The 13,371-nt window shown below is 50.5% G+C and overlaps 1 protein-coding gene across 1 annotated transcript; it reads right to left on the bottom strand.

The window, feature by feature from the left end:
* Positions 1–3,858: 3,858 nt before the first annotated feature.
* On the bottom strand, positions 3,859–11,621 carry NT5C1A (5'-nucleotidase, cytosolic IA). Its single transcript, XM_019512076.1, has 6 exons — positions 11,596–11,621; positions 11,199–11,403; positions 10,093–10,222; positions 8,604–8,726; positions 8,130–8,314; positions 3,859–7,856 (listed from the first exon to the last, which is right to left on the bottom strand). The coding sequence occupies exons 1-6, from the start codon at positions 11,619–11,621 to the stop codon at positions 7,491–7,493; spliced, it is 1,035 nt and encodes a 344-aa protein (XP_019367621.1). The 3' UTR covers positions 3,859–7,490.
* Positions 11,622–13,371: the final 1,750 nt, after the last annotated feature.

Genomic DNA, 13,371 nt, shown 5'->3' on the forward strand with positions numbered 1-13,371 from the left:
AAATAAATTCCCCATTTGTTTGGGCAGCCTTACAGTATGCACGCACAGAAACTGAACTCCCACCAGCTACGTGTCAAGGTAATCCTAGCTAGCAGAGTCAGTCCTTCAGGAGCTGACCCTGAACTATAAGAGCAGCGCCCATAGCTCACTATTGGTAGTGAACTGCAGATCCGTTTGTTGCTGTGGTATAGGACGATGCTCAAGAAGAGAGGGTCAGGAGAGCAGCTAGAAGAAAGGCAGGGAAGGGAGAAGGGAAGCATCACTGCCAGCCAGGATTGTTCTCAGCACTTTTGCAGTTCCCTTTTTGAAGTCAAAGCTTATTTCCAGTTAGACTGTTAAGTCAGGGTGCTTTTTTGTACCAATCTCAAGGCTCACTTGCGCTCCCGAGTGGCCACTGGAATAATTTCCTGACTCCCATCAGCACAAGGATCAAAAGAAACCATCCATTAAGAAATGCTGGGGATTCGGAAGAAAGCTATAAATCCAGGACTGAAGCCTGGCACCAGCTTTTCTTCTACTTGAAAGGATCTGCTGATAGAGATGAGGAAACCCCTCCAGAGCAGAGACACAGCTTCAACTGGCAATGATTCTTCTGCTGTTATAGATTAAACCAAAAAAATAAGCTATCCCTGCCAGGCGATTTTTTGCGGGGATGCCTGCCACTACATTACAGTTTAAGCCGGTGTGGCTATGCTGATCAGAGGTGATTTTTCTTATACACCTAACTGACAGAGCCGGGCCAGCACAATTATACTAATTATATTAAGTGCAGGAAGACACCTTTCACTGGAGTAGTCATGCAACACCAGGGTGCAGAAAACTCTTTGCCCTGATGACTCAGTGGGTTTCAGATGACAGCCCCCCACCCATGACTTTAAAGGAAACAACCTGTGCCTTGCCAGAAATCAGGCAGGCTTGCTCTGCATCAGGTGGGAGATCTTCAGAGGTCTGGGCACGAGTCTCTGTCCAAAGCATGGAGAAGCCCCCTGCCTAAAAGGTGTTTTCTATTCATCTCATCTATTATTATTCGTCTCATCTATTACCCTTCTCCCAGACGCTTGCTTGTTTGTACGCTCCCTTCCTCTTACTTTGAAAAGGCGGCTCTCTGACTGCCCTTAAGGCAGGGTGGCTTAGCCAGACACTTGCCACACTGCAGGCCCAAATCGAGGGCCACCGATTGCCTTAATCAGGCATCTTCCTCTGCGGACACCCGCACTACCTGGCTTTATGATGCCCTGCGACACAAGTACACTCAGTGCTGTACAGTCTCCCATCTCTAAGCCTGTAAGGAGCAGCCCGTGCTGGTGATGCAACATCAGGCAGGGTGCCTGCTTAATAGCACTGACCTAAATCAAAACAGAGGGCACAGGGACAGAAATACTAGCCATGCTTTGCTATGTGCTTTACTTTAGTCCGGTAACTAAAGGGTTATATCTCTCTCCACGCTGAACATGATCTATCCTGGCCAAGCAGATTAGCATGAGGTCACCTATACTGATTGCTTGTGATCAAACTGGGCCAAATTTTGCAAGCCCCAAGGGTGAGAGACTTGTGGGTTTCTTCCATCCATTAGCTCTCTCCCCAGCGAGAGTTGGGGCAGGGAATTGTACAACAGTAATGAATCCTCCTTGGAACGGGCCCAGCACTGAGCTGGCTCTTGGCAAAGGAGAAAGCAATTTCCTGCATCAGCTGCACCAAGAGCCATTTTGCACTTGCCTCCTTCTTCAGTGGCTCCCTCCAGCAGGGCCGGCTGCGTCCAGCCTCCCACGGCAGAACCATTTCGGGCTCCAGTGACAGGCATATCAGCAAGCACTGCTATAAATAGTGGCATCAAAGGAATGAGATGGCCAGGCTGCGTGGATGCTGGCAGCAGCCCTGCCAGGGCTGAGATCAAGTGCTAGAGCCCACCCCTCAGCACACAGAAAGGACATCTATGCCCTGTTCCTATTTGCCTTCTCTTGGTTTTCAACCTATTAGCCCAGACCCGGTGCCATGCTAACATGGGAATACTGCCCCTGGCTCCAGGCCTGCTTTGCCATCTCTGCACCGTGTAGAGACTCAGGTGTGCAAGCCAACACATTCGTCCCTAACACCAGGCACCTCTGGTCAGCGCTGCACTGTGCTGCCTAGACTTTCCCATTGAGATTTGGGACGCTAGTGCTGGCAGGCCCCTAAAAAAAGGTGGATTCCTTAGCTTGGACATGGGTGGCTCAGCCTTTCACATGGATTCATTGCGCTTCAGGGTGCTGCATTGCCCTGGGGTAGATCAGAACAGGAGGCAGCCGGTTGTGCGTGAAGATGCAGGCTATATTACTGACCTTGGGGGCAGGGGCAGTGTTGTGTGTCCGTGCTGTGCCAAGCACGCCCCAGGGGCCCTACAACAATCCAACCAATTCATTGCAACTCACGGAGCTGCTGTCAGCAGCTCTGCTTTACGGGCACAGTCCGCCTCTCAGCAGACATCCCTGCACTCCCCATTTGAGATCCTCTTGTGAGAAATGGGCAGGCTGGCAGAACAGATAGGTCAAGGGACACAAGTCACCCACGGCTGAATCAGGTATAGAGCACAGGGGATCAAATGCCTAGCCCTATGCTTTGGCCCACATTACCCCCCCAGCTCTGCCGTTCACCAGGGTTAGTACTATTATTATTCATGCACAGGCCTCACCAAAATCTTGGCATTAAATCCCAGGCTTGGTTAGCCTGTTAATATTCCCAGCTGTTGATTACTTCACCATGTGTGCTGACAATACGTGACAGGCAGGACAATTGCTGACTCGGCTCCGCCTCCACCTTTTACTTCTCTGAAGCCCCATTTAAAACACGCCGCGTGCAAATCCCTCCCCCTCCGCAAAGCCTGAGGATCTACAGCAACGCGAGCAAGTGGCAGCTGAATAACAATTCATCCTCAGCAACAACAAACCCTGGACCAGCAGAGGCTGGCTCCACTGCTGCGTCCCAATTTCTCCCGGCACTTAGCACTCGGTTATATCAGTTTGCTTCCGAGCCCAGTGTCAGACCCACACGCTGGAGTCGGCGGGGCTATGCATGCATGTCGGCGGGTGCCATCCACACCGTGCAGATGCCAGAGCTGGAGGCTTAGCTGATGGCAGGGAGCGACTTTGTCTAGCTTGTTGCTGCTGCCAGCGGGTGACGCAGCTGAATTCTGCAGCCAGATGCCAGCTCTAACACTGCACGGCATTTGGGATGGACTCTTTCAGGAGCCCAAATCAAAACACACACACACAAGATTACTCTGTTAATCTCCCATGCAACTTAGCCCGATCCAAGCCAATGGCAGAGCCGCCGCGCTTGGCCCGAGGAGCATTCTTTTCCTATATTTGGTGGGGCCTGAAGAATTGGTTTTCCCCTCTGAACCCATCAACTCTTATTATCTGGAGGGGAGGAGTCACTAGTACTCAGCCAGCTCCAGAGTAGCACTCTGCCTATTTAGATAGATCGGGGGGTTCAACAGCAATAAACCTCCTTCCAAAAGGCTTTTTTTTCTATTTTGTGCTTCCCACCTGCTGACTGGATGAGGATCAGGTTAACTGAAGCCTACTGCCAAGGGCTAGTTTTATCCAGAGTCCTGGTTATACCAGAAGACTAGTTCCAGAAGCCACCTGGCTTGCTGCAGCAGGGAGGTCCTGCTTTTCAAAGCCTTCTCCAGCTCATAGGCAGCTCTTTTTAGCAAGGTCCCAAGCCCCTGTTGAGTGTCTGATTGGCCCTGCAATCCCCAACTCCCCTTCCTCACTCACCAGAACACCTGTGGGGGCCTAAGCAGAGGATTAAACCCTTTTGTGCTGATCACACCTGACCTGCAGCACTAAGCACTCCAACAGGCAAGGCTGGGTGGAACCAGATGCAGTTTATTACACATAAACATCCATGATCATTTCCACAAAGGCATCAGCTCACTCACAAATAAAAGCACATGAAGACACAGACGTGGAACCCCGCAGCAATGCGATAACAGCCAGGACTGTCTTCCTGCCAGGCTGGTGCAGGATGCAAGCCACCAGGCCATCAGAAAGGTGGCAAGATGGGACAGCAAGTCTTGCAGATCTGTCGTGGGGGGATTGCTGGCTGCTAGCAGGGTTGAACATCCATCCTGGCTCAGGAGCTGGCAGGTGTAGCACAGGCAAGTTGCAACAGCAGCGAAAGCCACTTCAGCCAGCCAACGTGACATGAAAAACACCTTGCAGAGCAATAGGAATAAATATTGCAACAGTCACACATGACAACAGTCCAAAATCCCACCCAAGCCATGTAAAGAGTGGGGGTTGGAGCTTCTCCGGGCATCATTCCTCAAAGTCCTGCATTTTCTGGGGAGTGTCCTGGCTGCCCACTCACAACAAGCACCAGAAACAGGGGACAAGCTATGGAGCTACAGCTTCATAGTGGAAGCGAATGAAATAGAAGGCAAAGCAGGAGCTGCCTGGCAAGCTTGTTCCAGGTCCTATTTTCTGGTCTTAAGGGTTGGAAACAAAATGGAAGAGCGAGTCAGGCAGTCCCCAGATGGACACAGTGCTGGCACTGTGCACGCTCTGCCCTTCAGCTACCCAACACTGCTGCACATTTGCTGTCTGGGAGCTAAAGGTACCGTAGAACTGAGGCTTCCCCCTTGACAGCTCAATCCCTGTTACACCATGTCAGAAGTGGCAAACTCTCTCCAGCATGAAGGGCCAGTTTGAAACATGCTCTTTTACACCCTTGTATCCACGTACCCACGCATGTACACATGATAGATCATGGGCATCTATGTCTTTATGCAGCCCCACACAACCAGCTGCTTACAAAACTGTATTCCAGATGCTCTCACACACATCCACGTTCAGTCGCACACGTGTATTTTGACAATTGATAGGTACAGACAGATACAATTTCACGAGACTTCAACCATGGATCCGCTCTTTGTTCCTGTTACAAGGTCATCTTCTATGGGGAGGAACCGGTACTGATCTAGACTACTTGTGAGATGCACTAGGAGCATTTCCAAGAGGTCCATCAGTGCCAACCTGGATGAAACACCTTGGAAAGGTTTATATGGAAGCCATAGCTGTAGCTCAAGACATCTGTTGAAAGGGTCTCTGGTAGACTGCATGGACCCCAACATCTGTTTTTTGCATTAAAAAAAGCCAAAAACTTGATAATCTATGTCTTAAAAGGGGTTCCCCCCACACTTTGGATTTACAGCTTTCCTTTAAAGTGTTTGCAACCCAAACAGTGCAAGGTAGAGAAGCTTAAAGTGCAACAAACCAAGTTAAAAAAAAAAAAAGAAGTGAAAATTGTTCATCTTTTCCTTCTCCAAGCAGAATTCAGTGCATGGGAGCAAACCAACTAGATCCGTGGTGAAGATTTCACCAGGTTTTCAATAATATTTTAGCTGAAATATAATAATCGTCACCCTAACCTCTTTCTCAGGTATAGCTGAACTCTTTCAGCTGGCACTTCACTCCTTCTCAAAGAGGGTAAAAAAGAAAAGCAAAGAATAATTAGTCAGCAGCAAGCACATGGCATGGGAAATTTTAGCCCAAGTAGTTCACATTTGGCAAAGTTACAAGCAACTGGAAACCCAGTCTTATAACGGTGGGCAGCTTTAACTGTAGAAATCGCATTTGTGCCACCTTAATGATAACACAACGCAAGGGGTAGATTATGCTTAACCTGATCATTCCCTTCAGTCTGGTCCATCATGTAATCAGAGTTGTAAGAGTTGGCCTTCTGCTGCTTCTGGAATAGCCCTCAAATGGATTTTTCTTTTAATTAATCTTAAAACATATAGGTGGTAATCTGTGTTAGCTGGAAAGAATTAGGCAGAAGGTAAGCCAGGGCACCCTCTTAGGGTGTGTACACACATATTAAGTCAACTTAAAGAAGGTGGCTTAACTAAGCCAACTTAACTAACTAGTGGCAACATAGTGACATGCTACATTGTTGTACAGCATGCTACAGCGATGTAGCAATCTATAACTGATATAGATACAGATACAACTGCCGGCTACATTGCCGTAGCTGTGCACTCCCTGGTTATAGCATGCTGCTATGGAGGCATAGTGGCAAAAGCTAACTGTGCACCACGCACACGGTGCAGTAACCACCTGTACTGCATTGTGCTTTAGTATTTCCAAAAGGAAGTACTAAAGCCTGGAGACACGTAGACGCACCCATAGTTAAGCCATGCTGGAGCGTACACACATACAACTGGTTGACATAGTGGAAGCTAAGACAACTTAACTAATGCAACTCCAAATAATGCACCTCAGAGGTGTATTATCTAGTGCCACATTTAAGTTGACTGCTGCACATACGTGTGTACGCTCTGACAGTGAAGTCAATTTAAAAAAGTTAAGTTGGCTTGACTGTCAGAAAGTTAGTACATGTGTATATACCCTTAGAGACTACCTGGTTCAAAGACAATCTTTTGTAGGCAACGACCTACTTTGTCAAATGCCATTTGAGAAGACAACAGCACTAACTGTTAATTGGAGATGTGAATCTTTCCCATCCTGTACCAGAAGCCTCTATCTTGGGAGACATAATAGGTTTGATGCACTGACCAGAGAAGAATTACCAGCTGTAGACGGGGCTCAGTTTGAATGAAAAAAGATCCAGTTTTCACCTGATGAAAGACCCAGGCTCGAGTTCCTTGCTGAAGCAGCTGCACTGACTTCAAGATAACTTGGCTTAGCTGTCTCTCAGGACCGTTACCCAACTTGCACATGATCTTTAGCTTCCTTCCCACCAACACAGAAACCACATTTTCAAAAGTGGCTTTTCATTTTACTTGCCTCAGTTTTGGATGCCCCAATCAAGATACCTAAGCCCACAAGAGAGCACCTCCATATAAGACACTTAGCTGTAGAACCCAAATGTGAAAATTTGGCCAAACTTTGAGTAGGAATCGGACTTGTGTCCTCTATTATTGTTTTTATGAGGTTATTTTTTCCTCACTGTTTCTACTCTTTACTTGGTACTACTCGAGTTGAGAAAACGGCAGCAGTGAAGGACAATGAGAGATGCAGAATCTTATATGGCTGTGCACTCAGTGCAGGAATTAATGGGGAGCTCCTTGGGGCTTCCCCCGCTCCACCTCTGGGTCCCCTAAAGCAAAGGAGGGGCAGGCAGGCTGGGCTTGGGCATAGGCTGACCCTGAGGCATAGCAGAGAGATGATGGCACGGAGGTGGGGCAGTGGCCGAGGAGCTGGCAAAGGAGCCAAGCTTGAGATGTTGGGGGTGCCATGTGTAGACCCTGACTAATATGGAGGTCAATGCTGGGCTAGAGGGACAAATCATCAGTAAAGTGCAAGACATAAAGGCCAAAGGGAGCTTTTCATTCGACCCCCTCTCCTCCCTGCAGACATGGTACCTGCCACTTCAGTAGCTTCACTATTAATCACAGAGGACACTTCGGTCATTGCACACATCGACGCGTAGCGGACTGGCCAGTGACGGCCAGCGAGCATGTCCACTGCAGTTCGCCGGCCCTGTCACTCGATGTCCTTGGCTTGCTTCTTTGCTGCCATCCGCCTCTGTTTCTGTGCGATGCCATAGGGGACGTGGGCTGCGACAGTGCCCCTCTCCTGAGCCCCCTCCACGTGGAACATCTGGTCATCGAAGAAGATGTGAGGGCGGATCTTCTCTAGCAGGGGGCCTTTGGGGGCCCCGGCCAAGAAAAGGGCTTCATCTGTTTCTAGTCCCCAGCTGCGGAGAGTCTTTAGGGCACGGGCCCCCGAGCTGGCTGCGCTCCTGGCGGTGACGAGGTAGGTGCGGATCGGACACTCCAGCCTCAGCCCCTTGGAGTAAAACTTCTTCTGCAGCTTCCCCAGGGCTTCCAGAAAACCTTTCAGGGGGCCCTGGTGAAGCAAAGCGAAACAGCCATTCACCGACACCATCATGTCTATCCTTGGCTCATGCTTCGATCCATTCTCACGGCAGGAAAGGGGCCTCTCCCACCAGACCTGCCCTGAGTCCCAGCACAGAAGAGCCAGGACCACGTCCTCATGAGCACAGCCTCAGCCTCCTCTCACCCGCCCTGCCCCGATCCCTGCGCTGGCTGCTGGAGCCCACGGAGCGGGGAGCCCGTTCTCGGTGCTCCCTGTCCCGGGAGCCGACTCCTGGTGCCGTACCTGGGCCAGAGGCTTGTTCTCGTATGTCTTCTCGTGCTCAAAAAACATGTCGAGGCCGTGGGCCTTCACAATCTGCTCCGACTCGTCCGAGAACAGCACCGCGTCCCCATCGAATGCCACCCGCAGCTGGTTCTCCGGCACCATCACGTCTTTGCTGGGGTTGAAAATGGTGGCAGCGGCAATCCCTTTGGGAAAGGGGAAGGGGAGGCGTCAGGCAGCATCCCCCCGTAACTCAGTCTCCTACTGCAAACTTCCCACCGCAAAGCACAGCCACAGCGACATAACGTCATAATGGCACGGAGACAGAGCAAAGCGGCTGGCCCCCAGCCTGGACGGCCATGTCCCCCCTGCCATGCACAGCCCCTGTGGAGGGGGATATCAGAGTCACTATTCTTCACCCGGCTGCTCTAGTTTAACCAGCTGCGGGCTGCGCGCTCCTCCCTCTACCGCCCAGAGCGGGACCGTGAGACTCACCCTCTTCAATGGCCTCACTCACTTTCTTGCAGTCGGACGAGAGGTACAGGTCGGTGTGATAGGCCTTCAGGTAGCAAATGGGGCTGTTCCCTCCCGTCATGCAGAACCTCTCGATGAACAGATCTGAAGAGGACAGAGGCACCAAATCAACCCGGGTCCTAGCCACCGCCACAGGTGGGGAGGCAAACCGTGCAGCTGGGGGGCTCCTCCCCTCCACGCCCCCTGGCATCAGCCCAGTGGGAAGAGATGCCAAATCAGTCTGGAGCAGCAGGATTACAAGAAAGGTGGGGCCCAAAGTAGCACGGCCGAGGCCCTGGACCAGCCCCACCATACGGACGCTGATGCACAACAATGCTGCCAGGATATGTTGCCTTCTAGCTGGTGGCTACTGCCCGTCATTTCCCAACACCTGCAGCAGTTGGTAGTTCTAGGGAATCCCTCTAAAGGAGCTACCCTCTTGCTAAACCTCCTCCGCCCAGATGCAAGAAAACCCCAAGCACGCAGAGGATCCTGATGCAGAAGCATCACGGAGAGAGGCCCAGGGCTATAGCAACGGTCTGGGACTCAACAGAAGGGAGATCTCTTCCCAGTCAGCCCCTGGCCTTGCACATGTTGCTTGTACTTCCAGTACCTCGGTTTGCCCACCTGTATAGTGGGGCAAAGTGCTTTGGGATCCACTGACAAAGTGCAAAGTAAAACTTAGGTGCTCTAATTATTGCTGCGGTGCTTCACCACCCTCGACATGTTTTTTGAGCATGAGAAGACATACGAGAACAAGCCTCTGGCCCAGGTATGGCACCAGGAGTCAGCTCCCGGGACAGGGAGCACCGAGAATGGGTTCCCTGCTCCTTGGGCTCCAGCAGCCAGCGCAGGGATCGGGGCAGGGCGGGTGGGAGGAGGCTGGGGCTATGTTCATGAGGACGTGGTCCTGGCTCTTCCGTGCTGGGACTCGGGGCAGGTCTGGTGGGAGAGGCCCCTTCCCTGCCGGGAGAACGGATTGAAGCATGGAGCAAAGGCCTGCCTCTCCCTTGGTTTCTGGGGTCATCCATACTGAGAACTCGGTTCTACCCCCGAGACAGAGCAAACCCCAAAGCTGGTCTGAATGTGTCTAAACCTCCTCAGAGGGACTTGGAGTCTGAAACAAGAAAGCAATGCCAAGGTGTTTGATTTGGATCCGACTATCCCAGTACCCACAGACTGCCCTACTGGTTCTGGCTTGGGCCCAAAAAGAGATGGACCAAGATGGGAATGATGTGGCCAAGCTGTTTAAAGAACTAGAACCTGGATTCCCAGTTTCTTGGAAGCCTTAACAAACTGGGCAGTTTGATCTATAATGTTTTAAGTCCAAACCACAGGACTTTGGAAGCTGAGTGAAGCGAGACAGCTTTTCCCTCCAGCTTCTTTCCCATTGCAGTTGCTCCCCAAAAATGCACTAACCAAGGTTATTTCAGGGGCTCTCTCTCAGGGGGCAGGGCTGTTCCACGCTTACCATAATGATTGATGCTGTTGATCAGACGCACCCCAACCTGGGCATGGTTATTGGTCATTAGGACGATATCAAAGAGTTCTTCACTCTCAGGATACAGCTCTCGCAGCTGCATGTTGACAGCTTCTAGTGCCTGCGCCACCAAGGGAAGGCACAGGTAAGCTAGCAATCCAGCCACTCACCCCTCAGAGCCAAGAGACAATTCCCATTTTATTTGCTAAAAAAATGCAGATTTGGGTCAACCAAAGCTATATGGATACATGTGCTACATCAGACCACTCTGGGCCCCTAAATCTAATTTTTTTCTGGAGAAAGTCAAAACATTTTGCTTTGTCAGCTTCAAAAGGAAACACTTTAAATTCTCATTTTGAAAGGATGTTTGGAGAATACATTTGCCCGGATTTACTTTGAAATATGTTTAAATGTCTCAAAAGGCCCCAAATGAAATGTTTCCTTTGATCCAAAAGGACCTGGTGGTGCTGGCTGTTTCAGGAAGAAAACTGTAAAGGTATCATTCCAGATCGACCCAGCTCTAGCAAATGCGACTCCACCAGCATGAAAGATGGGCGTTTGATGCTTAATTTGTTGTTGTTACTACCCAAGACATCCCCCACTCTTTCCTGCCCAGCAAAGGTGCACTGTCTCCTTTGAGCCAAGTTCTGCTCTGCAATACCATTGTGAATTCAGATTAACTCCCTTCCAGTCAATATGGTTCTCAACCATCCTAGACTCCAGGCACCCCCCATTAGACTCCAGGCTATGAATACTCGAGGAAGTCTTCAGTTGCAAAGAGCCCAGAAAGCCTACAGCAGGCTCCAAAATGCTTTTTTGACTCTCTGGATCCCTGCTTGGGTTTAACTTGTGAATCACCAGTAGGTGTTCACACACCTAGCAGTGCTAATATTGTGCGGCACCCTTAAGAGGATCTCATGGCACTCCTGGGTTCTGGGGCATCCTAGCTGAGGATCACTGCATGAACGTGATGAAGCAGAGTGCTCCAACGCTGGGATCATCCCCGGTTTTATCCAGCACACCGCAAGCCCTGCTTGGAAAGTGAAGAAGCTTGGAAAGGCGGGGGTCTGAGCTGGGGATGCAGAAAAGGAGCTTACCTTGACAAAGGCGAAGGCAGCACCAGGTAGGAAGGGTTCGTTCTCATGGTCCAGCTGGTATTTCACATACGCCTCCACCCCTTTCTCGCTGTAAATCTTCTGCTCCTCCTCCATGCGGAACAGCGCGCGCGACGACACAGCGATCGTTATCGCATTCTCCGGCTTTGGCTGCACAACAGAGAGGGAGGGGGGCAGCGTGAAACTTCTGCATGTCGGATCATACGTTTTCCATCCTCATTCCCCTGGACATGGGCCCAATTCCATCCCCAAGAGGCGTTAGCAAATGTTGCAAGCGAACGGGAAGAGGGCACTTCTTCAAGGATCAAGAGACACTCCGTTCTGGAGTCATATTTAGAGATTTGGGGCCTACCTCCAGCAACAACAGAACCCTTGCCACCTTCTCATCCCCAGGTACACTCCCATCTAGCGCACCCCAGGCTAAGCTGGCTTCACACGGATGGGTTTCTTCCGTTTCAGCTGGGGACACCTGAGTGCGCTGGGAATCGCGCACAAATCTATGCTGCTCCGAGGTCATCGGCAGCGAGCCAGTGTGTCAGTCGTGAGCGCTCTGTCCCACGGTGCCTTCAGAGCTGGAACATTTCCATGCCTTGCTTTCTCAGATCTGAGGCTCTTGGAATCAGCATCCTTGGTCCCATGCCCTAACTAAACCAAGATATTCACATTCCCCGTGCTTTTGTCGGGGCTGCTTGGGGCTCACCCAGCACTTGTCCAGATTCCCCCTATGGTCCCCCACAAAGAAGTCTGGAGGCAGACTGCAGTGAATGTGTTGGGGTCTAGCTCCTACTTTCAGGCAGGACCCATTCTCCTTTGATGCTAAAGGTGACATAAAGACCTCTTCTAAGTGGCTGCAACCCAGTTAAAGACCTTGAAGAGCACATGCTTATACCAGTTACAATTTGGTCTCTTGAGAACGTCTATGCCAGATTGGGAAATTATGGCAGGAACACAACACGAAAAGTACAGTGAGCTGCCTGTTGTGCTTTTACATGGTCTCCGTGGATAAAAACCCCTTGATGCGTTCCAAGGGGCTATAACGTCACAGTCACAATTGCACCAGTGCATTCTGCAATGCCTGGGTTACATTTCCCATCATGGCCAAGACTGCTGTTGCAACGGTTTCTGGGTAAATACCAAACACTGAGCACTGCATTGCAAGAGGGAGTCAAAAAAACCAACTGTTAATAAATGTGAATTGTAAAGGGCCTGCTCCAAAGCCTAGTCAAGCCCATGGGAGCCCTTGCACAGACTTCACAAGGTGTGGACCAGGCCCCGGTAAAGCTGGAGGCACTTCACAAGTGCAATAAAGACATAGCCTTTCTGCAGAGAAGGCAACACAGATCCAAGCACATCATCTCAGCTCCAGCGCCTTGCCTCCGAGAGCAAACGACAGGCATTCAGCTTGGCTAGGCGTTGCCAGATGCACAGGCAAACTTGTTATCGATTGCAATGCTCAACAGCAAAGCGGTTCGTTTTTTGTAGCGCTTGGGCTGACCACAATCAGGAGGGAATCCCAAATGGAGCCAAGAGCAATCCTGCCTTGCCTGTGATAAAGTCCTCATCTGGGGCAGAGGTGCGGTGTGCTGCCACGAGGGAAAAACACTGGCACTGGAAACATATTGAATGGGTTTCTGAGCAAGCACTCAGCTGGTTTGGTGCCTGCATGTGAGAGGTGCACTGAAAAACTGGAAGTGGTTCTGTATTACAGGAAAGAGGACCACATCTGTGCCAACATCAAAGCGGAGAAACCCTTCCAGCCCTTGGTCAAGGACCTTGACTTAACACTGCAACCCTCTTCAATCCATAACGAACAAGGAGGTTCTAGGTGGTTAGCCAAATACCTACTAACCCCAGATAAAACTGTCAGTGGAGCCAGAGAGGATTAGACACCCATTTCTTCTTGAACCTGAATGGAAAAAGGGTGTCTAACTCCCTTAGGCTCCTTTGGAAAACGTCTCTGGACAAATACATAATTCATTTGGCCGTGCGTGGCATTGCCGATAGCACCGCTGATGCAAATGTTAGGCTTGGTCTAGGCAAGTGAATTGTGGCAAATCCACTATTTTTAGATCTGCTTACACAGCGGGGGTTAGTTATTAACTCATCACAGGCCAGTTTTTAATGCTAATCTGTATTAATTAATAACTTTGGTGTC

Source organism: Gavialis gangeticus, unplaced genomic scaffold (assembly GCF_001723915.1).
Source record: "Gavialis gangeticus isolate Ggan-Ray unplaced genomic scaffold, GavGan_comp1, whole genome shotgun sequence".
In the NCBI taxonomy this organism is placed as follows: domain Eukaryota; kingdom Metazoa; phylum Chordata; order Crocodylia; family Gavialidae; genus Gavialis; species Gavialis gangeticus.